At 48.9% G+C, this 27,578-nt stretch overlaps 1 protein-coding gene across 1 annotated transcript; it reads left to right on the top strand.

Annotated features, from left to right (window-relative positions):
• Positions 1-3,577: 3,577 nt before the first annotated feature.
• Positions 3,578-22,092, top strand: LOC119958373 (transmembrane protein 272-like). Its single transcript, XM_038786858.1, has 5 exons — positions 3,578-3,756; positions 10,157-10,260; positions 19,165-19,215; positions 20,164-20,367; positions 21,657-22,092. The coding sequence occupies exons 2-5, from the start codon at positions 10,185-10,187 to the stop codon at positions 21,851-21,853; spliced, it is 528 nt and encodes a 175-aa protein (XP_038642786.1). The 5' UTR covers positions 3,578-3,756; positions 10,157-10,184; the 3' UTR covers positions 21,854-22,092.
• Positions 22,093-27,578: the final 5,486 nt, after the last annotated feature.

The raw sequence follows: 27,578 nt of genomic DNA, 5'->3' as shown, positions 1-27,578 counted from the left end.
TCACTTATTGTCAGAAGTAGGCTTCAATGGAGTTACTGTGAAAAGCCCCTCGTCGCCACATTCCGGCACGCTAGTACCTGAGATAACGTACAGTCAGAATCTAAAACATCTACCTTTCCAATCATCAGACGTTGTCCTAAGGATGAACACAGAAGAGGTCATACCACTAAAGGGATGCATCATGGTGAATGTGGACGTTTACAGGCACCAGGTTTCCGTACCAGCCTCCCCGGACAGGCACCGGAATGTGCGACTAGGGGCTTTTCACAGTAACTTCATTGAAGCCTACTTGTGACAATAAGCGATTTTCATTTAATTTCATTTCAAAAGCGGAGTTGCCCCTCCACGTTATCCGAGAGACTCAAAGAGTCTCCTCAACCAAGGAGAACGAGTATTAACTCGGAGATACACAACAAATGAAAAGTGGACACCAGCCATAATCCCAGAAAAGACAGGTCTGATTTCTCACACCATTCAGATGGACAATGAAAGAGTCTGGCAACGTTATGCTGATAAATTACTCATGTCATGATCGGGAGATATTAGGAACCTGAGTCCAAAAATGGGGTTCCAAAATGCAGCAGGCAATTTAGGGGTTAAGCAGATTGAGAGAAAAGAATCAGAGGGTTTTACAATGCCCTGAGTTATCTTGTCCCATTGAGACTTAACCTCGTTAACGGAAATACACAGGATATCCTGGTTCAGTCAGGATGATCCACTCAAGATCCATTGCCATTCGGGGCAACCTTATTTGACCAACCATTAGCCCATCACATAGTTCGCTGACCTATTTGTCAATGGAAGGTTAGTTGTATATGAATGAGTGGCATAGCTCTGTTTTTCTGTAGAATCGGGAGTGAGAAATCAGACATCCAAGATAACGATAATGGATTCAAGTCTGGCCGCCTCAGGGGAGAACCTTTGTTTGAGGGGCTGTGCGGAGCTCAGAGAGAGAGAGAGAGAGAAGAAACGTTGTTTTGAACAGTTACAGACAGAAGGCTGTAGAAATCAACCAGAGAGGCCATGAAAGTTGCCACCGAGGCAGGGTTTGGAAAAGGGTTTGAATAGGTGTCCCTAACAGAAGGATAACTGCATAAAGTGATGTTTAATGGGAACTAGTGTGCTAAGGTTAAGAAACTGCATGTAATCTGTTAACGCTAGAACTGAAGTAAAAATTTAAATATTGTTTTCATTTCTTTCGTTGTAATAAAACTTGTTTATAAAATAACCAAGCCCTATTTTTTATCACTGCTGGAACCAATCGCACCACATTAAACCTTTAAAAAGGTTATGGCATTTGTTCCAGTCTCTTAGCCACTGTTGCGAGCTGACCATGTGACCGTAACACTAGCTTCGGGATGCGAATATACTGAGTCTTCACCAGAAGTGTTCACATTGGCATATATTGGCAGTGATATATCAGAACCGAGATATACTACAGAGGATATCCCTGAATCTGTCCCTGAAAAATCATCAGTACCAACAGAGACGGACAGCCAGTTAGTTTCTCAACAAGGAGCACCAACAAGTGAACAGGAAGGCACCTCCGTCATCTCAAACAGCCAGATTCTTGGACATCCTCCAAAGACACTATGCCTCATGTAGATATGTATAGATGGCATCATGGTGAAATGCAATTAATATTTAGTTGGGTCTGGTGTTCAAGTGTTCAAAAGGAAAAGTTATTGGTTAGAAAGGAGCAAAGGGGGAGGGGTGCTATGTATTCAGGTAGCATTGCCTGCTGGTGGTAGGTCACATGACCTTCAGTGATGCCAACAAAGTATTTGCGTAAGCTGTGGGGAGTTCGCCCAGTAGAAGCGACATTTCGGAATAAACCATCCGCTCTGTTTTTAGGAGCACGGCACCTCTACGTTTTTTCTCTTGGTGGCAAACAACTAAAATGGAAGAGTTGCGTACGTCTTTCTTAACCAAGAGCCTTCACCCCCGCCTCTCGAAACACTAAATTTAGAGTACCCAATTTTTTTTCCAATTAGGGGGCAATTTAGCGTGGCCAACCCAGCTACCCTGCGCATATTTTTGGGTTGTGGGGGTGAGACCCACACGCGGGGAGAATGTGCAAACTCCGCAGGGACTGTGACCCAGAGCCGGGATCGAACAACGGGTCCTCGGCGCCGTGGGGCAGCAGTGCTAACCACTGAGCCACCGCGATGCCCTAATTTAGCAATAGAATAGGTAGCCAAGAATGAGTGTACACTTGAATGTGTGCGGAACTCTCCACCTAGGGTAGGACGAGTGGAGGTCCACGCCTCTCAACCGCCAGTCAGCATGAGGAGGGACTTGCCCAGTTAGGACCAGCGCTGCAGTCAGTGTATTTTTTTGGAACGCCCCCCCCCCCCCCCCCACCCCCTGCAGGCACATGCAAACAAACTTTAACTCTTTCCTTTTCTTCCATTTTAACACAGGGAACCTACTCATCTACTCCATCCATCAGCCAAATTACGAAAGTCTGAACTCGCCTGAATACTGTGACAAAACCCTGTACCTTTTCGCTCTCTACACCCACCTGGGCTCTTATGTCACCTATCTGATCCTGACCTTATTGAGGTACTGGGAGTATCACAAGCTAAGAGAGATGCTGTGAGACACCGAAGGAGGTAGCAGGGCTCTTGAGAAGCTGTGGTCCAAAACGTGCGCCCTGCTCTTTGCATCTCGTAACCGTGGCGACTGCCGGCTTCCCTGCTGTGTCACAAGGAGAAACTCGACTAGAGCAAAATGAATATTTGTGTTCACACTGAGTTTGTTTTACTCATCCCAGATCATTATTCTGATTGGCCACGTTGACTATTAATCTGAATAATGTTACCAGAGTCTAATTTGCATTACCCATAATTTAGCATAATTCTGAGCAGAACATTATTTGATAGGATTATTCACAACTGTAAAAAATCTCTTTGTAAGCAATAAACCTCATCAAAATTACGCATCTCTTTATTCTTTGATACGGAGCTTGCAAACTAAAAGATATATTTTTTAATCAATTTACGGGGTGTGGGTGGGGGTCGCTGGTTGGATCCATCTGCCCATCCCTCATTGCCCCTCGGGAAGGTGGTGGGTGAGCCGCCTTCTTGAGCCGCTGCAGTCCCTGTGGAGTAGGCACACCCACTGTGCTGTTAGGGAGGGACTTCCAGGATTTCGACCCAGCGACAGTGAAGGAACGGGTGGTATATTTCCAATATGGCAGGGTTCGAACCCAGGTCCCAGAGCACGACACAGGGTCTCCGCACTCACTAACCAGTGACACCAGAACTGGGGCAGCCACCAGTTCCTCCAGCTGTGATAACTGCTCTTCTGCGCGAGCTAAGTGTCAAGACTCTGGTGAACGAGATAGAGTGGTTACTGCTAATCAGATCTGGGGTGACTTTTTGCAATGCATTTTAAATTTAATTGGTCCCAGTTGATCTCAGAACCACTTATTTCGCCCAGAGGTGCTATCTTCTGAAAGCTTTGACGTCCTTTTTTGGCGGAGGGGGGGGGGGGGTGCGGCGAATTGACCATCTTCGAGAAACCACACACAGTGTTCTTCTGTAGTTGGGTGTGGCACAAGGAGGAAGGGCTCAGTTCGACTGCCCTCCCTTGGACTGTCGTTCGGTTCCTTCTTACCACTTCCTGTTTTGATCCACAAACCAACCTCCTTCTGCTCGAAGAAGCAAAGGAGGGCAGTCAGCTGCTCAGCTCTTTCAGACCCCATTCCGTTGGATTCCTTTTTAAACTTTGGACATCCCTGGTTGGTTGCAGGTAGGTTTGGTGCTGCTGGTCTCCCATGTAACAACTGGGCCACAACAGAGGGGGAGATGTGTTGGCAAATTTACTGCCGCTTCTTATAAACCCGGAATGAGGAACCCACAATGTAATTATGTGATCGTAGCTACTGTTACAACATTTAGTCACAAGCTGCAAGAACAGAAGTTAGGCCATTCGGCCCATCGGGCCAATAAGACCATGACTGATCGAGGGTGGGATTCTCGGACCCCCTGCCGAGTCGGAGAATCACTGGCGGGGAGGGGGGGGGGGGGGGGGGGGGGAGGCCTGAATCTCGCCCCTGCCGGCTGCCGAATTCTCTGGCGCTGGGGTTTTGACAGGGGCGGAAATCGCGTTGCGCCGGTCAGCGGCTGCAAGAAGCAGACCCCCTGCCGATTCTCCGGCCTGCGATGGGCCAAGCGGCCGCCTGTTTTAGGCAGGTCCCGCTGACGTAAATTAGACCTGGTACTTACCGGCGGGACCTGGCTCTGCGGGTGGCCTCCGGGGTCCTCGGGGGGGGGGGGGGATCTGACCTCGGGGGGTGTCCCCACGGTGGCCTGGCCTGCGATCAGGGCCCACTGATCCGCGGGCGGGCCTGTGCCATGGGGGCACTCTTTCCCTCCGCACCGGCTGCTGTCAACCTCCGCCATGGCCGTGCGGAGACGAACCCTCCTGCGCATGCGCTGGGATGACGCCAGCACACGCTGGTGCTCGCACGCATGCGCCAACTCGCGCCGGCCAGCGGAGGCCCTTCGCTGCCGGTTGGCGCGACCCCAACCACGCCGCCGCCGGCCTAGCCCCTGAAGGTGCAGAGGATTCCGCACCTTCCGGGTGGCCTGACGCCGGAGTGGTTTACACCATTCCTCGGTGCCAGGACTGCCTGCTCCGCCGGGTAGGGGAGAATCCCGCCCCTGATGTGATAATCCTCAACTCCACTTTCCCGCCTTAACCCTCGATCCCTTCACTGATTAACAATCTATCTCGGTCTTGAACATACTTAACGTCCCGGCCTCGACAGCTCTCTGCGGTAAAGAATTCCACAGATTCACTCCCCTCTGAGAGAAGAAATTCCTCCTCATCTCTGTCTGAAATGGGCTCCACCCCCCCTCCTCACTCTGAGATTCTGCCCTCTGGTCCCAGACTCTCCCACACGGGGGAAACATCCTCTCAGAATCTCCCCTCACTCTGAGATTCTGCCCTCTGGTCCCAGACTCTCCCACACGGGGAAACATCCTCTCAGAATCTCCCCTCACTCTGAGATTCTGCCCTCTGGTCCCAGACTCTCCCACACGGGGAAACATCCTCTCAGAATCTCCCCTCACTCTGAGATTCTGCCCTCTGGTCCCAGACTCTCCCACACGGGGAAACATCCTCTCAGAATCTCCCCTCACTCTGAGATTCTGCCCTCTGGTCCCAGACTCTCCCACACGGGGAAACATCCTCTCAGAATCTCCCCTCACTCTGAGATTCTGCCCTCTGGTCCCAGACTCTCCCACACGGGGAAACAACCTCTCAGCATCGACCCTGTCAAACCCCCTGAGAATCCGAGATGTCTCAATAAGGCCGCCTCTTATTCTTCGCAACTTCTCAACTGGGCATGCCAGCTCCATGCACCCCTGGTTGATATGTGCCCACCAATCAGAGGTGTACAAGGTGATGAGAGGCATGGATAGAGTGGATAGCCAGAGACTTTCCCCCAGGGTGGAAATGGCTGTCACGAGGCAACATAATTTGAAGGTGATTGGAGGAAGGGATGTCAGAGGGAGGTTCTTTACACAGAGAGTGGTGGGTGTGTGGAATGCACTGCCGGCAGAGGTGGTGGAGTCAGAGTCATTAGGGACATTTAAGCGACTCTTAGGCAGGCACATGGACAGCAGTAAATTGAAGGGGTGTAGGTTAGGTTGATCTTAGAATAGGATAAATGGTCGGCATAACATCGTGGGCTGAAGGGCCTGTACTGTGCTGTACTGTTCTATGTTCTAGTGAGGGTGGTCCTTCGGGAGCATTAATCAGAGGGTACCATTCTCACACTCGCCTCCGTCCGGTGGGCTGAACCACATGTATCCGGGATATCAGAGACTAATCTTCTGCTCTTCAATTGGTGTGACCTCCGGAATCCGGGGTTGTTGTGACCATTCTGGGAAGAGGAGTGCCAGATAGAAAAGTAGCATGGAGTTCATTCTGGAGGGGAGTTTAAGGTAGCGTCCGTTATTCTTATTACTACCCGATTCCCTTCCCCCAAACAGGAACAAAAACCAAATGTAGTACATTACAACCTCTCTGAATTATTTTTGTGTGGAGTAGTCCCTTCCCAGATTTCGCAATCCTTGTTTAATGGGGCTGTGAGGGTCGGGTGTCTTCTGGGGTGGGGTGAATGTCAGCCACAGGGGAGGAAGAAAAATGGGACGCCCGGGTGAGTCTGAAAATGTGAGGAGTCAATTGCAGGACTGGTACAGAGCACTTTTGTGTGTGCTCAGCTGGAATGGTTTCATGGGGAAGAGGTGGAGGAGCACGAGTTGTACTTGGCTGGACTACAGAAGGGATTTCGGTCACTTGGTGCACTGAAAACAATGTCTCTCTAAATGTCAGCAAATTCAAGGATCTGATTATTGACTTCAGGAAGCGCAGCACGACACACACTCCCGTCTGCATCAATGGCTCCGAAGTGGAGATGGCCGATAGCTTTAATTTCCTGGGGGTCACTATCATCAACTATCCTGGTCCACTCATATTGATGCAACAGTCAAGACAGCCCAACAACGTCTCTACTTCCTACGGAAGCTAAAGACATTCGGCATGTCTGCATCGACTCTCACAAACGTCTACAGATGTGGGGGCCTCACGGTAGCATGGTGGTTAGCATCAATGCTTCACAGCTCCAGGGTCCCAGGTTCGATTCCCGGCTGGGTCACTGTCTGTGTGGAGTCTGCACGTCCTCCCTGTGTGTGCGTGGGTTTCCTCCGGGTGCTCCGGTTTCCTCCCACAGTCCAAAGATGTGCGGGTTAGGTGGATTGGCCATGCTAAATTGCCCGTAGTGTAAGGTTAATGGGGGGATTGTTGGGTTACGGGTATACGGGTTACGTGGGTTTAAAGTAGGGTGATCATTGTTCGGCACAACATTGAGGGCCGAAGGGCCTGTTCTGTGCTGTTCTGTTCTAAATGTGCCATAGAGAGCATCCTATCCGGCTGCATCACAGCCTGGTATGGCAACTGCTCGGTCCAAGATCGCAAGAAGCTGCAGAGTGTGGTGAACTCAGCCCAACGTATCTCACAAGCGTCTTGTTCTCTTCTTTATCTGGGGAATCGGCCCTCCCTCCTGGACGCCCAGTTGCTGGGAGACTTGGTGGTTCTTCTCCCCGGTGTTGGAGCCCCCTTTGGCTCGGGTTGGAATCATTATCCCAGCTTTTTTACTGTGAGTGGGGACGGTGCATTGCCTCAGGCAGGGTTGGAAGGATCCGGGCTTGGCTGGGGCGTAGGTTATTGGGGTGGAGTTTCTTGTGTTGTGGGTGGTGCTTTGGCTATGCCAGACCCGGTCCCTTGGCTAGTTTAGACAGAGAAACATAGAAAATAGGAGCAGGAGGAGGCCATTCGACCCATCGAGCCTGTTCCGCCATTCATTATGATCACGGCTGATCAACAAAACTGAATTACTTAATTCCCACTTTCTCCCCATATCATTTGACCCCCTTCACCCTAAGAGCTGTATCTAATTCCTTCTTGAAAACATACAATGTTTTGGCCTGAACTATTTTCTGTGCCGACCACTCTCTGGGTGAAGAAATCTTTCCTCATCTCGGCGCTAAATGGTCTACCCCGTATCCTCAGACTGTGACCCCTGGTTCTGGACCCCCCCCCACCCACCATCGGGAACATCCTTCCTGTATCTACCCTGTCCAGTCCTCTTAGAATTTTATAGGTTTCTATGAGATCCCCCCCCCCCCCCTCATTCTTCAGAACCCCAGCGAGTACAATCCTAACCCACTCAATCCCATCCTCAGTCCCGCTATCCCAGGAATCAGTCCTTCCCGTTGCCCCTGGAAGTCTGGGTTGTCCCTTTTCGGGAGTGCTTGCTGGGTTTTGCTTCCCGGGTGCATGGGGGCCTGGGGGCAGGCCGGGTTCTGTACTTGGTGGATATCCTGTTATCCCCCTGAGGGTGGGGGGGGGCTTCATGTTGGCTGAGGGGCCTGTTCTCTTCTTTGATGGACACCAGGAAAGTGAGGTATAGGATGGGTCCTGATCCTTTTGGTATCTGATGGGTTGGTTCTGGCGGTTCTTGTTCTTCCTTCTCTTATCTCCTTTGGGAGGCCTTGAAGGCCTGATCCACTATTGAGGCTCCTTACTCCTTCCTTGTGACACTGGTACGTGATCTGGCGGGTTCATTCTGGTGGTTCGAGTCCTCCTTTCCTTCTTGATCTCCGATGTGATTCGATTGTAATCCGAATATTCTGTGGCCGGCCCCCTCTCCATGAGGATATGGGAATGATTTAGGCCTGCTCTGGGCCTGGGTTGGGGTTTAAGCTGCGTTGCGCGGCACGTATGCAACTCCCGTTGGAACTGGAGTATTTGTGTCTCTTCTTCTGTTCTTGCGGCAAGGGTGGGGTTGGTGAATCCGTGCTTGGCTCCTGCGTGGGTGCAGATGGGTCCGTCCGATATCCGAGGAGAGGAGGCTGTGATGGGTCACGGGTGCCTTTGGCGATGCTGGGGCTGGGGGAGTTGTACTCTGGAGTGCCCCCGATCACGTCGCAAGGCGTTTGTCCTGATTTAGTGCAATGATTGCGGCATGGGAAGGTGTGCGCCATTTTATTGTGTCTTCGTGACTTTATCGCTCGGTTTTTAGTGGGGGCATAGAAGAGTGTAGTTCTGTCTGATGATTAAGTCGAGCCGATTGTGAAGTTGATCTCCTGTTCCGTCCTGTACCCATGCAGGTTAAGCTATTTTGCTCATGGCCATGTATTATCTTGTCGCTTTGTAATTTGATTGCGTAATTCTCTAAAATGCGAAGCCTCAATCAATACAATTTTTAAATAAAAAGGCGCCTGGATATGCACCTGAAACGCCGTAACCTGGGAGGCTACTGAACAAGTGCTAGAAGGTGGGATCAGACTGGGCTAGCACAAGGTGGGCCGAGAGGCCTTCATTTTGTTTTTCAGTGTAAGCTTTCCACGATTCAATGATTCAGCCGTTAATGGCAGAGAAGGTACAAGTATTACTCGTCAAAGGGTATTACTCTGTCAATGTCTAGATCTTTGTAGCTTCCTGTCTGAAACAGTCCTCCTGTCTGAAACAGGCCAGTGTGCTGGCTGGGTGGGAGATAATGTTTGTCAGATAAGATGCTGAAAGATTGCTGCTGCAAAGTGGAAATGCTACCAAAGCTTCAAATTTCCAGCTATGTTAAACATGCAGGTCATGTGGCATTTATTCTCTTGCCCGTGAAGTGCCAGATGGACTCGAAAGGTTAGCTTTGGTTTCTCCCCCTCTTGATGCTGCCTTTTTCCATTATCCTCTTGACCTTTTTTTTTATTCCCTTGGGGTTGTTATGGGTCAGGGTTTAGAGAACCCCAAAGTGTATCATGGAGTTCACCTGACCCACAGCTTTTAATAGATTGCGGTATGGGGAGCACACGGCCCACTCTACAGGTGTGGTGCAGCAGAAATGGACAAGTCGTTTTTAAAACAAAACAATGTTTATTCTATGAACGCAAGTTAACCTTTTTTCAAAACAAACAGTGAACATCTGAGCAACCATTAATTCAAATACGACCCCAAAGACTACAACCCTAAGTAACCCTGTAAGCTGTCCTTTTAACATCCAAAAGACTTAACAAACCTTCAAACAGGAGCACATTAGGTTTACATTCAATATTGAGAACTTTTATACTTCTGAATTCACCAAATGATCCATAGATAGTCTGTTAAATGGCAGAGATCAACAGTACAGCTCTTTGTTTGACTCCAGATGCAGCTCACTGAAAAACACAGGCACACCCAAGCTGCTTTCTCAAACTGAAACTAAAAAGCAGAAGTCGAGCTCAGCTCCACCCACACTCTGACATCACTGCAGTAACATGAGCAGCTCCATTTCTTAAAGGTACATTTCTCAAACACCCATTTCTTAAAGGTACTCTCACATGACAGGGTTATCTGACTTCCAAAAAAAGGTGACCCTGAAAACTGGATCTCATTATGTCTGGAGCTGACGCGCTAATTAAGAAAACCCGGAATTGCTAGCTTGCAGTTGTAAGTGAGCTGAAAATGGCGGCTGCTCGGCCAAGGGGTCCAAGCAAATTGACCTTTGGTCAATTAAACTGGTAAGAGTCTTGACTATGACTGAGTTAGTTGGGTGAAAATAAGATACTCGTTACCTGTTTAATGTGGATACACCTCCCCCTAATCGTAGGTGCAGTGGACAGGAAGTGACTGATGACATGGACTTCAAAAGTAACCTGCATACCCCACTCCTGCGGATGTTTGAAGAGCCTCCATCTTCCCCCGCGTCATCAGGTAAGTTGAAGTCAATGGGCTGGTTTTGGGACAATCTATTCAACAGACAGAAATGCGAACAGGAAAAAGCTCTATTGGATGTGGGCCAAGTGATTAACTTGCAATTTACTGCATGCTGTCTGTATTCCAACTTTTTTTTTAATGTTAATGTTCTTAATGGCATCTGTCCATCTCCAGGGACAATGGAAAGGTACTTCTGGATTGAACATGGCTGTAGGGGCTGATTTGTGTGTGGCAGATGCGTCTGTCCATGGCAATATCATTAGGAGTGACGACCGCGCAGTCCTTGTGGAGACAGAGTCCCGTCTTCACTTTGAGGATACCCTCCCTCGTGTGTGTGACCCTACCACCGTGCTAAATGGGATAGACCTCGAACAGATCTGGCCGTCTGGCCATTTCCTTCCCCCTCTGCTTTCCCCCAGCCCTTCCTGACTGTCCATCTCCAGCGAGGAAGTGCCTCGTATCGGCTCCAATCTCGGCTTGGCGTCTCACGTGCGGACGTCCATGGGCCCCAGGCGCATGTGCAGCCTGCTGTGCCGACAGCAAGCTCGACAGGTATTTGGGGGCGCGGCCGTCGTCCGTTTGGGTCACAAGGCCCAGCCACTGGCGTCGCCGCTGACTCCAGAATCCCCGCACACTGGTGAACTTCCTTCTGCCTTCCCAGGAGGTGCCCAATATTCCTCGGAGACAGTGCAGATTAAAGCTGTTCAGGCTATTTTCATGGCTTGCATAAATTGTGTGCACCGCGCTATTGTGAAGGAGGGTTTCTGAGAACATAAGAACTAGGAGCAGGAGTCGGCCATCTGGCCCCTCGAGCCTGCTCCGCCATTCAATGAGATCGTGGCTGACCTTTTGTGGACTCAGCTCCACTTTCCGGCCCGAACACCATAACCCTTAATCCCTTTATTCTTCAGAAAACTATCTATCTTTATCTTTAAAACATTTAATGAAGGAGCCTCAACTGCTTCACTGGGCAAGGAATTCCATAGATTCACAACCCTTTGGGTGAATAAATTCCTCTTAAACTCAGTCCTAAATCTACTTCCCCTTATTTTGAGGCTATGTCCCCTAGTTCTACTTTCACCCGCCAGTGGAAACAACCTGCCCGCATCTATCCTATCTATTCCCTTCATAATTTTAAATGTTTCTATAAGATCCCCCCTCATCCTTCTAAATTCGAACGAGTACAGTCCCAGTCTACTCAACCTCTCCTCATAATCCAACCCCTTCAGCTCTGGGATTAACCTAGTGAATCTCCTCTGCACAGCCTCCAGCGCCAGTACGTCCTTTCTCAAGTAAGGAGACCATAACTGAACACAATACTCCAGGTGTGGCCGCACTAACACTTTATACAATTGCAGCATAACCTCCCTAGTCTTAAACTCTATCCCTCTAGCAATGAAGGACACAATTCCATTTGCCTCCTTAATCACCTGTTGCACCTGTAAACCAACTTTTTGGGACTCATGCACGAGCACACCCAGGTCTCTCTGCACAGCGGCATGTTTTTATATTTTATCATTCAAATAATAATCCCGTTTGCTGTTATAAACACAGGCTGAGCTTGGTATTTTTGGCCAGTCTCCTTTTGATCCACACTCGACTCTGGCATGACAACTCGCAGAAGCACATCACTAAAAATAACTGACATGAGTGCTTGATTTTACTGGCAAATTCGAAAGTGATGAAATGCTTCCGCACTCAAATTGAGGAAAGGGTTATTGTGGCGTGTAGAAGTCACGCCCTCATTCCTACCCTCCAAAGGGAGGGACGGGAGTGTGGGGACGGGTGGCCGAGGCCCAGAACAGACCCTCTGCTATTTACAGGTTGACATATTCAAAGGTTTTACCTGGCTCAGCGCGGCTATCGTGTTTAACAGCAGCTGGATGGAGAGGGAAGCGATTTTCAAAGGTCAGTTAAAATGGTTTCACCTCCTTTTTATTCCCCCCCCCTCCCCCACTTCCCAGTTCATCAGAAAATTACGGGTTACTGAAGCATGACTAGTATCTAGATGAACCACGATAAGGCTGGAATCTAACTCGCCGTTGTACAGGGCACCGGCCAAATCTTTGGCTTCTGCCAATTGACAGGCTGTCGAGCGAGAGATCGGATTTGCGACAAGTCTAGAAATGAGCTGATGTTCAAAAAAAACAACAAACGGCAAAAATGTTTTCAATCTGTAGCCAGAGCTGAGCCAAACAGGTAACAGTTTCCGATTACAGAAGCACGTTCGACTGCGTTTTCTCTCAATTGCAGTTTAAGATGTTTGCAGAGATTAGCATGCCTGACTTCAAATTATTTACTTGGGAGGTGAATGCGCTCCTGGATGCAATCCAGCGTTTAGTGTCTATAAATACTGAGAACAACTGTGTAAGTATTTATAAACACGTTAAAAAGCCGCTTCGATTCTTGAGTGAAGCCAGCTAAACAGTCAAGGGGGTGGGCCGGGGGTATGTGCGAGGGGAGGCTTGGGGGTAACAGGAGCAGCCGGGTGAAGGAGAAATGCATTTAGATTTTGAAGTGGTTTTGAGACCATCCCATCGACGTTTGCTGCGACTTCCAAGAGGAGGTCCCCTGGCCGATGTGTTTGGGACGGTCGGACGTGGGCCCGTTAACATGCCCGCTCCAGGTTTGCTCAATCTCCGGGCTAACTGAACCCCCCCACCCCCCGGCCTGGAAAATCCCACTTCCCGGCAGGCCGGTATTGTGCTCTGCTGCCTTGTTTTTGCAATGATTCATAAAGAACTGCTGATGGCTTAACTGGAATGATGATTTATTGATTAACACGTGGAAAGGTAACAACCAGAATGCTACACAGACCAAGTTACTATTTGAGTTTCGTCAACTCTCCTGGAACTACCCTCTGTGCGACTATCCTGTTGTACATCTTACTACCAACTGGCGAGAGTCGGATATCACATGACTGATGTCTGACGCCACCAGCTGGCTGGATGTCGCATTGCTAACTATGTACAATATTATTCACAGGCATATCACCACATCCCCCTTGGAGATTTAACATTCATACACAAACCATGATTGGTATCATTATTTTAGACATATGTATATACAGATTTAACTATGCTTCCATTGACATGATATGCTTGCTAAGTGCATCCCTTGTGCATCTCCGACATGATCACCCCACTGATCGTCTGTGCTCTTGTCATCTTTCTGGAGATTGGTTTCTGTGCCGACCTTTTGTGCCTTATCCTTTTGACGCGATGTGTTCAGAAGACCTGTATCCTTGCTGAGCATGCCTGGCGTCGCCAGCTTTGTTCGTGTCTGTACACAACGCTTTTTGCTGCCGCGTCGTTGTGTATTCTCTGTCGGCCACACTGTCGACGCCTTCTTTCTTGGTGTCATCAGTGGGGCCCCAGTGGTATCCCCCACTCTCCTTCTCTTCCTCGTTTTTGTTTTGAGAACGATTTTGCGACTGATTTTGGGACTGCTCCTCTTCTTTTGCTTGGGTTTGGTGGCTCCCGTTTTGCCCCCCCCCCCCCCCGGCCTTCGCCGTGTGAGCATTAGTGTGCGGATCGTCGGGTGAGACGTCTCAGGTTGGCGTGCTTCAGTATGCCTCTGGAGCCAGTTTTTTTGTCATCACCTCGCCATTCCCGCCAAACCACGGGAATAGCGCTTCGAAGTCTTCCTCATCCAGCTTCCCATCACTCCCGCAAAACAACCTGACTGGCATTTCATAGTCGTTCTCATCTGGCTCACCCTCCGAGTCTCTACTTTCTGCATTGCATTTCATGCTCCTGCATTATAACGCTGAGTATATACACCTTCTTGAAGACTGTCAATCAGAAATCTGGACTTACCTTTGGCTCTTCCATCTCTTCATCCGATCTGTCGTCCTCCGCCTGGACTTCCGCTTGTTTCTCATCGAATGACTGCAGCTCACATTCACCCATGTTGCTCTTTTAATGAGTGGAATACTATCCCACCAGAATCACCAATAATGTTGCCTATTCGGAGACGCCAATAATGTTGCCAAGTCTGGGGTATCTACTTGAGTCAGATGAGCGTTATTAATGAGGCTATTGCTTTCAGAGTCTCCAGGTATCAGATGATACCACCACAAGGTTCAACCGGATATTGATCAAAGACCCAACAACCAGTCGGTTAGTTCAAGTTCAATAATAGTTTATTTACACACAAGTTTAACTCACACCTGCAACATGAAACACTACAAGCTAAATTATACCTAACACTACAACAACCTGTACTTAACTTCAGGCACCAGGCTTTGGCAGAGGAACAAGGCCTTTGTTCGGATCTGAAGCGACTGAGTCAAGAGAAGTAACTTCGGTTCTGCTGGGCTCATCAGTCTGGTAGCGATCGTTGATCTTGAACTTGCTTCTGGTCGTGGTGCTGCAGTTGGCTTCAGGTATAGGCCGGGCCAAAGAGTGCCGGTGCAGTGTCTCTCTTTATCCTTTGGGGTTTCGCGCTCTTTTGAACGGTCCTTAGCTTTGGAGCCAATAATTCGCCAGGCTTCGATTACTGCCTTCGATTTGAGCCAATAAAGGGGCGGGTGCCTTGATGGCTGGGTGTGTCCTGAGCGGTCATTGACCTTGGCTGTTTGGGCTTCCTGGGTGAAGGGAGTGGTGCCAATGTGTCTGGAATTGTATCTGATACCTGAGTACCAGTCCTTTGTCCTGGGGAAATGGGCCATTAGAATGCAAATCGGCTGGGGGTTTCCATACTGTCTGGTTCTCTGTCAGCAAATATACATTTAGGCTCTGAGTTTGCCTGAATCCTGTATTGGCCAGATTTCCCTTGAGTCTTTGCAAGTGTCCATGTTTCCTTTGTAAGTGGCCATCCCGGATGGCTACACCCACCCCAATCTCCTTCCCGCCGTGGCGTATCGGCAGTCCCGGTCGATCGTCAACTTTCGGCTTAACGTGCAGCCCGTGCAAATTGGACAGACTGAGGAGGTTGGCCCTCGTTCCCATGTCGAGGTCGCCTCTTACCAGTGTTGTTCATCCACGCTAACGTTTTCCATGTGGTTTCGATGGCATCAGGTTTGTCCTTCCTATTGTCACGACTTTTCAGAAGGACTTCTTCACTTTTAGTTTCGATCACTGAAATTGCAGGACTGGGCCTTCAGCTTCAAGTGAGTTACAAAACTGTCAAAAGATTCGCCTGGTTTCTGGGTAAACACTAAACACTATATCTATCAAATCTTTCATTTTTTTCGGACATCAATGCCAAACGAAGTACTTTACCACCTCATCGTAGCTCTTGCTTTCCTCTTCGCTATCAGAAGCGAAGGTATTGTAGATTTCAATTGCTTATGGACCTGCCACCATGAGCAGCAATGCAATGTGCTTTTCGTCAGGCAGTGCCTGCAGGGCAAGGGCTGAGACATAGAGTTTAAGCTGCTGTTTGAAAATGCGCCCCTTTTCGTCTACGTTATCCGAGACTTGAAGCTGCTGGGGTGCCTTTAAACCTTGCATCTCGAACCAGGTTGGTGGAAGAATCTTCTCTTTTTCGTTCTTCGGATGGTCTGGCTTCGTTTTTTCTGCTGTTACCTTCAAATGTTCAAGACTCCTGGTACCATGTTACGTTCTGTTACCTTGTCTTTGTCTTCATACAGAACTGCTGGTGACTTAACTAGATTGATGTATATTGATTAACACCTGGAAAGGTAACAAACAGAATACTATACAGACTAAGTTACTATTTGAGTTTCATGAACTTTCCTGGAATTATCCTATGTGCGACTGTCCTGTTGTACCCCGTACTACCAACTGGCAAGAGTCTGATGTCATATGACTGACCTCTGATGCCACCAGCTGGTTGGAGGTCGCATTGCTAACTAAATACAATAGTATTCACAGGCATATCACCATAGCCGGCAACAGAGGCGTGTGTTCAAACTAGGGATTGAACCGGGGTGCTCCAGATTCACGGCTCCGAGGGGGAAACCCGGCCCACCCAAAGTGGAAAGAAACCAGTAAAAGGGGGAAATAAGAATACTGCTTTTTTTCCTTCTGGGTAATTGGTCCGTGATCCATTATTAAAGGGTTTGTGACCGTGCAGCGATTCTTCCAATCAGCCCTGGGGGAATTGTTACATCAGCAAGCCCTGTGTTTTCAAACCCACTTAGCTCTTTTGCATTTGGCTAATTCAATTTGCATCTAAGAGACTAAGAGATTGATGCGAGATTACCTGCATTGCTCCCCTATCTCGGCCTCTGCACTTACATTAATCTCTTGATGGAGCTGCAGACCGTTGCGGGAGTGGAGGTCTCGCTGATCGCTCGCAGGCGGGTTCTGTTGGAGAGGAGGTCAGCCTCTCCACCCAGTGCCTCAGTATGGCTGGGGGATCCTTTGGAGTTTTTAATCCTTGAGTAAATTAATTTCACCACAAGGGGTGAAATTCAGGGGTTCCACAAAAGATAGAACATAGAACATTCCAGCGCAGTACAGGCCATTCGGCCCTCGATGTTACGCCGTCCTGTGAAACCCCTCTAAAGTCCCTCTACACTATTCCCTTATCGTCCATATGCCTATTCAATGACCATTTGAATGCCCTTAGTGTTGGCGAGTCCACTACTGTTGCAGGCAGGGCATTCCACGCCCTTACTACTCTCTGAGTAAAGAACCTACCCCTGACATCTGTCCTCTATCTATCTCCCCTCAATTTAAAGCTATGTCCCCTCGTGCTGGACATCACCATCCGAGGAAAAAGGCTCTCACTGTCCACCCTATCTAATCCTCTGATCATCTTGTATGCCTCAATTAAGTCACCTCTTAACCTTCTTCTCTCTAACGAAAACAGTCTTAAGTCCCTCAGCCTTTCCTCATAAGATCTTCCCTCCATACCAGGCAACATCCTGGTAAATCTCTTCTGTACCCTTTCCAATCCTTCCACATCCTTCCTATAATGCGGCGACCAGAATTGCACACAATACTCCAAATGCGGCCGCACCAGAGTTTTGTACAACTGCAACATGACCTTATGGCTCTGAAACTCAATTCCTCTACCAATAAAAGCTAACACACCGTACGCCTTCTTAACAACCCGATCAACCTGGGTGGCAACTTTCAGGGATCTATGTACATGGACACCGAGATCTCTCTGCTCAACCACACTACCAAGAATCTTACCATTAGCTGTTTAATCTGTACTTTAAAGAGCTTGTCACCTTCGGCTGCTGGGGGGAGGGGCTTCTGGGGGGTAGGGGTATTGTCGTTTTTGGTTTGTTTTCCTGTTTTATTGCTGTTTTTTTTGTAATTTAGAGTACCCAATTATTTTTTTACAATTAAGGGACAATTTAGCGTGGTCGCTACACCTACCCTGCACGTCTTCGGGTTGTGGGGGTGAGACCCACGCAGACACAGGGAGAATGTGGAAACTCCACACAGACAATGTCCCGGGGCCGGGATCGAACCTGGGGCCTCGGTCCTAGAGGCAGCAGTGCTAACCATTGTGCCACCTTGCCCCCGCCGGCTTCCTGTTTTATTGTTTCGCACCGTTCAATAAAAACATATTTTTGGAAAACTCTTCATGGATTGCTCCCATTGGATGGAGGAGGCTGGTCAGCTCAGTTCGCTAGATTGGAGCAGGAGGAGGCCATTCGGCCCCTCGAGCCTGCTCCACCATTCAATATGATTGTGGCCGATTGTCAACATCAATACCCCCCCCCCCCCCCGTGTGTGTCCCCCCCCCCCCCCCACCCACGCTTTTCCCACACCACTCAATCTCATTAGAAATCTGTTAATCACTCGATTGGCGATAATGAGTGGCACGGTAGCACTGTGGTTAGCACTGTTGCTTCACAGCGCCAGGTTCGATCCTCGGCTTGGGTCACTGTCTGTGCGGAGTCTGCACGTTGTGCCCGTGTCTCCGTGGCATTCTCCCTCAGTTAACAATTAATCATCTTTATTCTCACAAGTAGGCTTACATTCACACTGCAATGAGGTTACTGTGAAAAGCCCCTAGTCGCCACATTCCGGCGCCTGTTCGGGTACACAGAGGGAGAATTCAGAATGTCCAATTCACCCAACAAGCACGTCTTTCGGGACTTGTGGGAGGAAACCGGAGCGCCCGGAGGAAACCCACGCCGACACGGGGAGAACGTGCAGACTCCACACAGGCAGTGACCCAAGCTGTGAATCGAACTCAGGTCCCTGGCGCCATGAAGCAACAGTGCTAACCACTGTGCTCTCTGTGAGACCACATTTGGAGTATAGTGGACAGTATTGGTCTCGTTATTCAAAGAAAGATGTCAATGTATTAGAAACCGTTCAGAGAGGGTTTACCCTTGAGCGGGCGGGTTGTCTGGTGAGGAAAGGTTGGAGAGGTTGGGTTTGTATCCGCTGGAGTTTGAAGAGTGAGGGGCGCCTCGATCGAAACCTTTAAGGTCCTGAGGGGGTGTTCACAGGAGTGGATGTGGAGAGGATGTTTCCTCTTGTTGGAAATCTAGAACCGGGGCGGGGGGGTCGCCGTTTAAAAATAAGGGTGTGGCCCCTTTAAGACGGAGATGGGGGAGAAATATTTTCTCTCAGAGGGCGGAGTCTCTGCAACTCTCTTCCTCAAAAGGCGGCGGAAGCAGAATCTTTGGATATTTTTTTCAGGCAGAGCTGGATAGATTCTTGATTAACGAGGGGTGAAAGGTTATCAGGGGTCAGGGGTTATGGGGGGTGGGCAGGAATGTGGGGCTTGACGTCAGTCAGATGAGCCACAATCTTATTGAAAAGCGGAGGGGGCTCCTCCTAATTCCTACGTCCCTTCAGCCCCATGGGCTTTATATGTTTGTAGGATTGGAAGAAAATGGGAGGGGTCAGGTAACTGAAGGGCAGGCACAGTGGGTTAAACAGCCTTCTGCACTGTATTCTTCTGGAATAGAATATATTCAAATGTAGCATATTAAATTTTTTGAAAATTCTTTTTCAGTGTGCATGAAACTTTTGACGCTTATCTTGGGAATTGCCTGCATCACGATTGGTGAGATTTCTATTTCAAAGGTTATTGGTGTCTCCAATTAAAAGCTGCCCGTCGAGGTTCTGCTTCACTGTTTGTTTTGGCTCATTGCTGGTGCCACACGCGTTGGCTGGGGAGAAGGAACGTGATCGAGTTGTGGCTTTTTGCTTTACGCAGTGTGACTAAACATCCCGTGTCGGGCTTCAATGCTGACCGCCACATCGTTCGCTCGGAGGCCAGTCGCTCTGAGGATTTGATCCTTTCGTTGTTGAGCAGTCGAGTGAAAGAAACTCCAGGGACTCCTTACTTTGTAAGATTCAGGAGCAATCTGACAGAACATACAGTGCAGAAGGAGGCCATTCGGCCCATCGAGTCTGCACCGAGCACCGACCCACTTAAGCCCTCACTTCCACCCTATCCCCGTAACCCAATAACCCCTCCTAACCATTTTGGACACTAAGGGCAATTTAGCCTGGCCAATCCACCCTAACCTGCACATCTTTGGACTGTGGGAGGATACCGGAGCACCCGGAGGAAACCCACGCAGACACGGGGAGAACGTGCAGACTCCGCACAGACGGCGACCCAGCGGGGAATCGAACCTGGGACCCTGGCGCTGTGAAGCCACAGTGCTAGCCACTTGTGCTACCGTGCTGCCCTAAATCTGATTTGATTTAAGCATGTTTCGAAATGCGAAGTGTTCAACTGCGAAGGGAGGACGGAGGAGGGCGAGAAGCGATTAAATTAAGAGTTAGGCCATTTAGCTTGCCTTTTCTCAAAGTCTGCGAGTTCTGTAGGAGCTTTCACAACTAGGATTGCTAACTTTTTGTGGGACAAGGAATCCCAGCAATATGGGGGAGGCGGGTGGGTGGGAGTGCCGCCTAGTTGACCCCTAATCGTGCGAAACATGCTTGGCTTGCATAGGCCTCTTTTGCTAACATTTCTCCCTGTTTCATTCCCCTCCCTTTGTAGGCGCCATCTATTTGGATTCTTGCACCAAGCAATACATGATCCCAATTTATCTCATTGTTTCTGGAAGCACCACCATCTTTTTCCTGATGATATCCCTGATTCCATGTCCCCCAAATGACGAGAGTAATAATTCGATCTTGCTCAAAATCGGCCGGGTTTGCGACAGATTGGAATTGCTGTTCTCCATTATCTGGTTCATAGCAGGTAACATTTTTTTTTCTTCCCTGTTTGATTAAACTTGCACTGTACTTGGTAGCGGTCTGCCGAAGGGCAAGATACTCTGCTCGTTTCTTCACGCCTTACGGTCATGCGCATTCCCCTTTGTAAGAGCTTCCCCACATGCCGCGAGCAACATGACAAGGGACAGATATACCTCAGGTCCCATTGCCTTACCCGTGTGTGCTTCGTGAAAACATCACCCTCCTCCCAAAGGATCGTCCTCCCAATGGAAATTCACGGTTGGCTAAGACTCATAATCATAGATGAGAATAGAATCCCGAATAAAAAGTTAGTTGGAAGAATAGAATCCCGACAGTGCAGAAAGAGGCCATTCAGCCCATCGAATCTGCACTGACCCTCTGAAAGAACACCCTACCTAGACCCACTCCCCCGCCTTATACCTGTAACCCTGTAGCCCCACCTGACCGTTGGGCATTAAGGGGCAATTCAGGATGGCCAATCCACCCTAACCTGCACATCTTTGGACTGTAGGGCGGCACCACGGAAACTCACGCGGACAGGGGGAGAGCGTGCAAACTCCACGCAGACAGTCACCCAAGGCTGGAATCGAACCGGGTTCCCTGGCGCTGCGAGGCAGCAGTGCTAACCACTGTGCCACAGTGCCGCCCTGCAGTCCGTATGGTGTAGATACACCTGGAGTACTGTTAGGGAGGGAGTTCCAGGATTTTGCCCCAGCGACAGTGAAGGAACGGCCGATATATTTCCCAGTCAAGATGATGTATGGCTTGGAGGGGAACTTCCAGGTGGTGGTGTTCCCCTGTGTCTGCCACTCTTGCCCTTCGACATCAAATGATTGTGGGTTTGGATGGCGCAGTCAAAGGAGCCTTGATGAGTTGCTGCAGTGCATTTTGTAGACGGTACACACGGCTGCCACTGTTCATTGGTGGGGGAGGGAGTGAATGTTTGTGGATGGGGTACGAAACAAGCAGGGCTGCTTTGTCCTGGATGGTGTTGAGCTACTTGAGTGTTGTTGGGAGTTGCGCTCATCCAGGCAAGTGGAGAGTATTCCATCACATTCCTGACTTGTGCCTTGTAGATTAGATGGTGGACAGGCCTTGGGGAGTCAGGAGGTGAGTTACTCTCCGCAGGATTCCCGGCCTCTGGAATTACTCTTATAGCTGGTGGGTGCTGCAAGTCAGCTCCTGAAGGAAGGTGCAGAAAGTGCGAACATTCATGGGGGATGTGATCTCTGGCTCTCGGCACTGAAGGTTTTGGGGAGTAAATAACAAATGTCGTATTCTCTTCATTTCTAGGGAACGTTTGGATCTACAGCATCTACAAACCGGAATATATTGACCAATCATCTCCTGATTACTGCAATAAAACCTTGTACCTTTTTGCTTTCTGGACCAACACTGCCATTTATATTATCTTTGCGTTAATGCTATTTCTGGGATTTTGTGCTTGCCTTTTGGGTGGGACGGCCTGGATTAGACGAAGCGATGGCTAAATGCTCGAATGGACAAATTTCTCGCCTCATCTCAATGTGAGAAAGTTGCGCCAACTCCTTACCGAATGTTTCTGTGAATGGCGCGATTTGGTTATAATCCAGTTAGTCGCGCATATTTTGGACAGTTTGTGAAAAAAATACCTGAAAAGGCACTTTCATGTTTTACCTGTACAACCTCAATCTACATTTATGGAATTAAACTGCACCCTATCTGGTGTGCAATTCTGGGAACCAGGAAATGTTTTGTTTATGCCTTTGTGAAATATTTCTCACCATCAACTCAATAACTGATTCCAGTCCCCTCCATTCGGTGAATGAATTTTGAGGCTCTGCATCAAGCTTCAGCTCCACGTCTAGTCTGAGGAAAAGGTCAAGGACTTCAGCAGTACCTGAAACTTGTACCTATTAAACCCGTCAACTTCCATTGATAGGCCAGCACGGTGGCCTAGTGGTTAGCACAACCGCCTCACGGCGCTGAGGTCCCAGGTTCGATCCCGGCCCTGGGTCACTGTCCGTGTGGAGTTTGCACATTCTCCCCGTGTCTGCGTGGGTTTCGCCCCCACAACCCAAAAATGTGCAGAGTAGGTGGATTGGCCACACTAAATTGCCCCTTAATTGGAAAAAGTAATTGGGTAATCTAAATTTTTTTTTAAAAACTTCCATTGATAAAGAAATAGGTGGCTTCCTTGCCGAGCTATGACTCCAGTTGACTTTTCCTGACTCCTGGAAGCTGAAGTGGGGGGTGGGAGTGGTGGGCATTGCTGTGGCGGGGTGAGTTTATAAATTCATTCTCCCTCTAACTGCACAAACCTGTAAGGAAAGACACCATCGTCCACAGGCTGCTTTCTCCTTTGAGGGGAGAGCTGACTGGTGGCGATTTAACCTGGGGAATCATAGAATTTACAGCGCAGAAGGAGGCCATTCAGCCCATCGAGTCTACACCAGCCCTCGAAAGAGCACCCTATCAAAGCCCACACCTCCACCCAGCAACCCCACTTAACTTTTGGACACTGCGGGGCAATTTAGCATGACCAATCTACCTAACTGGCCGATCTTTGGATCACCACACCTCGGGTGAGGGGTGAGGTTGAGAAGACGGGGCCTTAATGAATACCTCAGCCGCTACAGGAATTGAACCCACGCTGCCAACCTCGCTCTGCATCATGAACCAGCCGTCCAGCCGACGGAGCTAAACCGGCCCTTAGCTTCCCTCCCTTTTAAAACTGGGTGGTGTTCGACAACATGGCCTCCAAGACATCAGCAGCAGTTGAATTATGGTCTCATGAGATTCTGATTTGGACCTGCGGGTTAGTTGGCAGGTTGTATCCTCCCATCTGCCTTTCTGTGAATTAAATTGAAATTCCAGCCAGTTTCTTCTGGTCGCACATTATTGGAAGGATGTGATTGCACTGGTGGGGGTGCAGTGGAAATTCACCAGGATGTTGCCTGGGATGGAACATCTCAGTTATGAAGAGAGGTCGGACAGGCTTGGGTTGTTTCCGCTGGAGCAGAGACTGAGGGGTGACCTGATCGAGGTGGACAAGATTATGAGGGGCACGGACAGGGTGGATAGGGAGCAGCTGATCCCCTGAGTTGAAGGGTCAGTCACGAGGGGGGACACAGGTTCAAGAGGGGCAGGAGGTTTAGGGGGGGGTTTGAGGAAAAGCATTTTCACCCAGAGGGTAGTGAGGGTTTGGACCGCGCTGCCTGGGAGCGGGGTAGAAGCGGGCTGCCTCACATCCTTTAAAAAATACCTGGATGAGCACTTGGCACGTCACAACATTCAAGGCTATGGGCCAAGTGCTGGCCAATGGGATCAGATTAGATTTAGGTTTATTGTCAAGTGTACCGAGGTTCAGTGAAAAGTATTGTTCTGCGTACAGTCCAAACCGATCAGTCCATACATGAAAAGAATAGGACATATGGTAAATACACAATGTAAATACACAGACATCGAGTGAAGCATACAGAGTGTAGTGCTACTCAGTAGAGAAGATTTTAGATTTAGAACAGTACAGCACAGAACAGGCCCTTCGGCCCTCGATGTTGTGCCGAGCAATGTTCACCCTACTCAAACTCACGTATCCACCCTATACCCGTAACCCAACAACTCCCCCTTAGCCTTACTTTTTAGAACACTACGGGCAATTTAGCATGGCCAATCCACCTAACCCGCACATCTTTGGACTGTGGGAGGAAACCGGAGCACCCGGAGGAAACCCACGCACACACGGGGAGGACGTGCAGACTCCGCACAGACAGTGACCCAGCCGGGAACCGAACCTGGGACCCTGGAGCTGTGAAGCATTGATGCTAACCACTATGCTACCGTGCTGCCCTGTGTGGAGAGATCAGTTCAGTCCATAAGAGTCTGGTAACAGCGGGGAAGAAGCTGTTTTTGAATCTTTTAGTGCGTGTTCTCAGACTTTTGTGTCTCCTGCCCGATGGAAGTGAGGTTAACCCGGGTGGGAGGGAGTCTTTGGTTCTGCTGCCTCCTTGAGGTAGACAGGTCGGGTGTTTTTCCTGCATCGGTGCAGCCTCGATGGGCGAAAGGGCCTCTTCCACACTGTGTTTCTGTGACTGCATGACCTGCACATTCTACTGGGGAAGAGGGCGATTGCACTGGGGCGCCGCAGACAATGTTTAACTATGAAGGAACTGTGTTCCATAAGCTAAGCAGTTTTCATCGAGTTAAGGAGATTGCATGTTGACCGAAGCCCCTCCCATAAACCTGCTGGTTTAATTTAAGCTATTGGATGGCCCGTAGATTGTGTACGTACCAGTGATGAGGGCTCTCCATTTTGACACACCCACAAGAGTGTACCTAATGAATCACACCCGACATGTTCACCATTTACAGTTAAGCTGCTGTTGAAACTACAATGCAACTTCTGTTTCTAATCATATTTCAGCCTCAGCAAGTTCGGCAAATGCAGAGATGAAATACTTTGGTGGAGAAGGGGGGCAGAGAAAACACAACTTAAAAAAACAGGGTCCAAGAATCCCCCCCCCCCCCCCCCGCCCCCCCACCCCCCCCCCCCCCCCCCCCCCCCCCCCCGGCCACATATTTATAATCTCTTGAGAAAACAAAACTCCATAAATCGAAAAAGAGAGGGAGCGATAGTCTCTGGTGGGGGCACTGTAAATATCAAAATGTCAAAGGAAACGTAGCTAACAAAACCAAAATGTCATTTCCGGGGTGGTGATACACTCCACCCCCTGTGGTACCCACTGGGCACGGAGGATTTATGAGCTGGAACCCATTATCTTGCAATCACAAACTATTGTTTATTAATTCCCTGACTCACCCCATGCAAATTTGTTATGACTAAACATCTGTAGTTTATAATGTCCCCCACCATTTTCAATATTTGTATATCCACGGGAAGGAAATGTTGAGAAAAAAATGACTTTCCAGTTTGGTCACTGTTACGGTGTTGAGGGGATCGGGGGTTATGGGGAGAAGGAAGGAGAACGGGGATGAGAAACATATCAGCCATGATCGAATGGCGGAGCTGACTCGACGGGCCGAATGGCCTAATTCTGCTCCTATGTCCACAAATCTCTGAAGGTTGCCACTCAAGTGGATAGAGCCATGAAGAAGGCCTACAGTGTGGTAGCATTTATTAACAGGGGGCTTGAGTTTAAGAGCCGTAGGATTATGCTGCAACTGTACATGACCCTGGTGAGACCACATTTGGAGTATTGTGTGCGGTTCTGGTCACCTCACTATAGGAAGGATGTGGAAGCATTGGAAACAGTGCAAAGGAGATTTACCAGGATGCTGCCTGGATTGGAGAGTAGGTCTTATGAGATAAGAATGAGGGAGCTAGGGCTTTTCTCATTGGAGCGGAGGAGGATGAGAGGCGACTTAATAGAGTTTTATAAGATGATGAGGGGGATAGATAGAGTGGACGTTCAGAGGCTATTTCCTTGGGTGGATGTAGCTGTTACAAGGGGGCACAACTATAAGGTTCGGCATGGGAGATATAGGAGGGATGTCCGAGGTAGGTTCTTTATTCAGAGAGTGGTTAGGGTGTGGGATGGACAGCCTGCTGTGATAGTGGAGTCGGACACTTTAGCAATTTTCAAGCGGTTATTGGATAGGCACATGGAGCACACCAGAATGACAGGGAGTGGGATAGCTTGACCTTGGTTTTGAACAAGACTAGGCACAACATCGAGGGCTGAAGGGCCTGTTCCGTGCTGTACTGTTCTAAGTTCTATGCCTTATGGTGTAAGAAACGCAGCAGCCAATTTATACAAAGGAGACTCCCACGAACACCAATGTGATGGTGACCAGAAAAAGCCATTTTTGTGATGTCGATTGAGGGGTAAATATTGTCCAGGACACCAAGAAGAATTCTCTTGCTCTTCTCCAAACCCACAGTGCCCCCTCTGAAGCAGTACAAATATCAAAGCAAAAACCTCCAGTGAGACTGTCAGAAGATTCTGTCTTTTGGGTGAGCCATTAAACTCAGGTTAAAGGTCAGGAAATGCTGGGAAACCTCAAATGTCTGACAGCATCAGTGATTTGATTTGATTTATTATTGTCACATGTATTAGTATATAGTGAAAAGTATTGTTTTCTTGCATGCTGTACAAACAATGCATACCGTACATAGGGAAGGAAGGAGAGACTGCAGAATATAATGTTACAGTTACAGCAAGAAGTGGAGAAAAGATCAACTTAATACGAGGTAGATCCATTCAAAGTTCTGATGGCAGTAGGGAAGAAGCTGTTCTTGAGTCGGTTGGTACGTGACCTCAAACTTTGGTATCTTTTTCCTGACGGAAGAAGGTGGAAGAGAGTATGTCCAGGGTGCGTGGGGTCCTTAATTATGCTGGAGGCAGCGGAAATTATAGATAGAATCAATGGATGGGAGCTGGTTTGCGTGATGGACTGGGCTACATTCACGACCTTTTGTAGTTTCCTGCGATCTTGGGCAGAGTAGGCTCCATACCAAGCTGTGATACAACCAGAAAGAATGCATCTGTGGTGCATCTGTAGAAGTTGGTGAGGGTCATAGGTGACATGCCAAATTTCCTTAGTCTTCTGAGAAAGTAGTCGTTGGTGGGCTTTCTTAACTGTAGTGTCGGCATGGGGGGACTAGGACAGGCTGTTCTTTATGGAGTTAGAAACAGAGCTAACATCTGGAAGAGCTAACATCTGGAATCCAATATGACTCATCTTGGAAGTCGTAGAGCTGAGGCCCCTCCCCCTCTCTCGGGTGAATGTAAAAGATCCTGTGCCAATATTTCGAAGGAGCCTAGAAGAGTTCACCCTGGCATCCTGGCCCGATATTTATTCCATAACCAACATCGCTAAATGGATTAGCTGCCCGTTAAAACATTGCTGTTTGTCGAAGCTTGATGTGTGAAAATTGACTTTTCCTATATGTACGACTGTTTTAAAAATATATCCTTTCTGGAATGTGAGGATTGACTGGTTAGGACAGCATTTATTGCCCATCCCTAATTGCCCCTTGAGGTGGTGGGTGAGCTGCTTTCTTGAGCCGCTGCAGTCCATCCGGTGTAGGTACACCCACAGTTCTGTTAGGGAGGGGGTTCCAGGATTTTGACCCAGCGACAGTGAAGGAACGGACAATATATTCCAAAGTCAAGATGCTGCCATTGTGCGTCGGTGGTGGAGGGAGTGAATGTTTGTGGAAGGGGAGCCAATCAAGCGGGGCTGCTTTGTCCTGGATGGTGTGGAGCTTCTGGA

This window comes from Scyliorhinus canicula, chromosome 29 (genome assembly GCF_902713615.1).
Source record: "Scyliorhinus canicula chromosome 29, sScyCan1.1, whole genome shotgun sequence".
Lineage (NCBI taxonomy): Eukaryota > Metazoa > Chordata > Chondrichthyes > Carcharhiniformes > Scyliorhinidae > Scyliorhinus > Scyliorhinus canicula.
The sequence above is the reverse complement of the archived record's forward strand: the minus strand, read 5'-3'. Positions and strand labels throughout refer to the sequence as shown.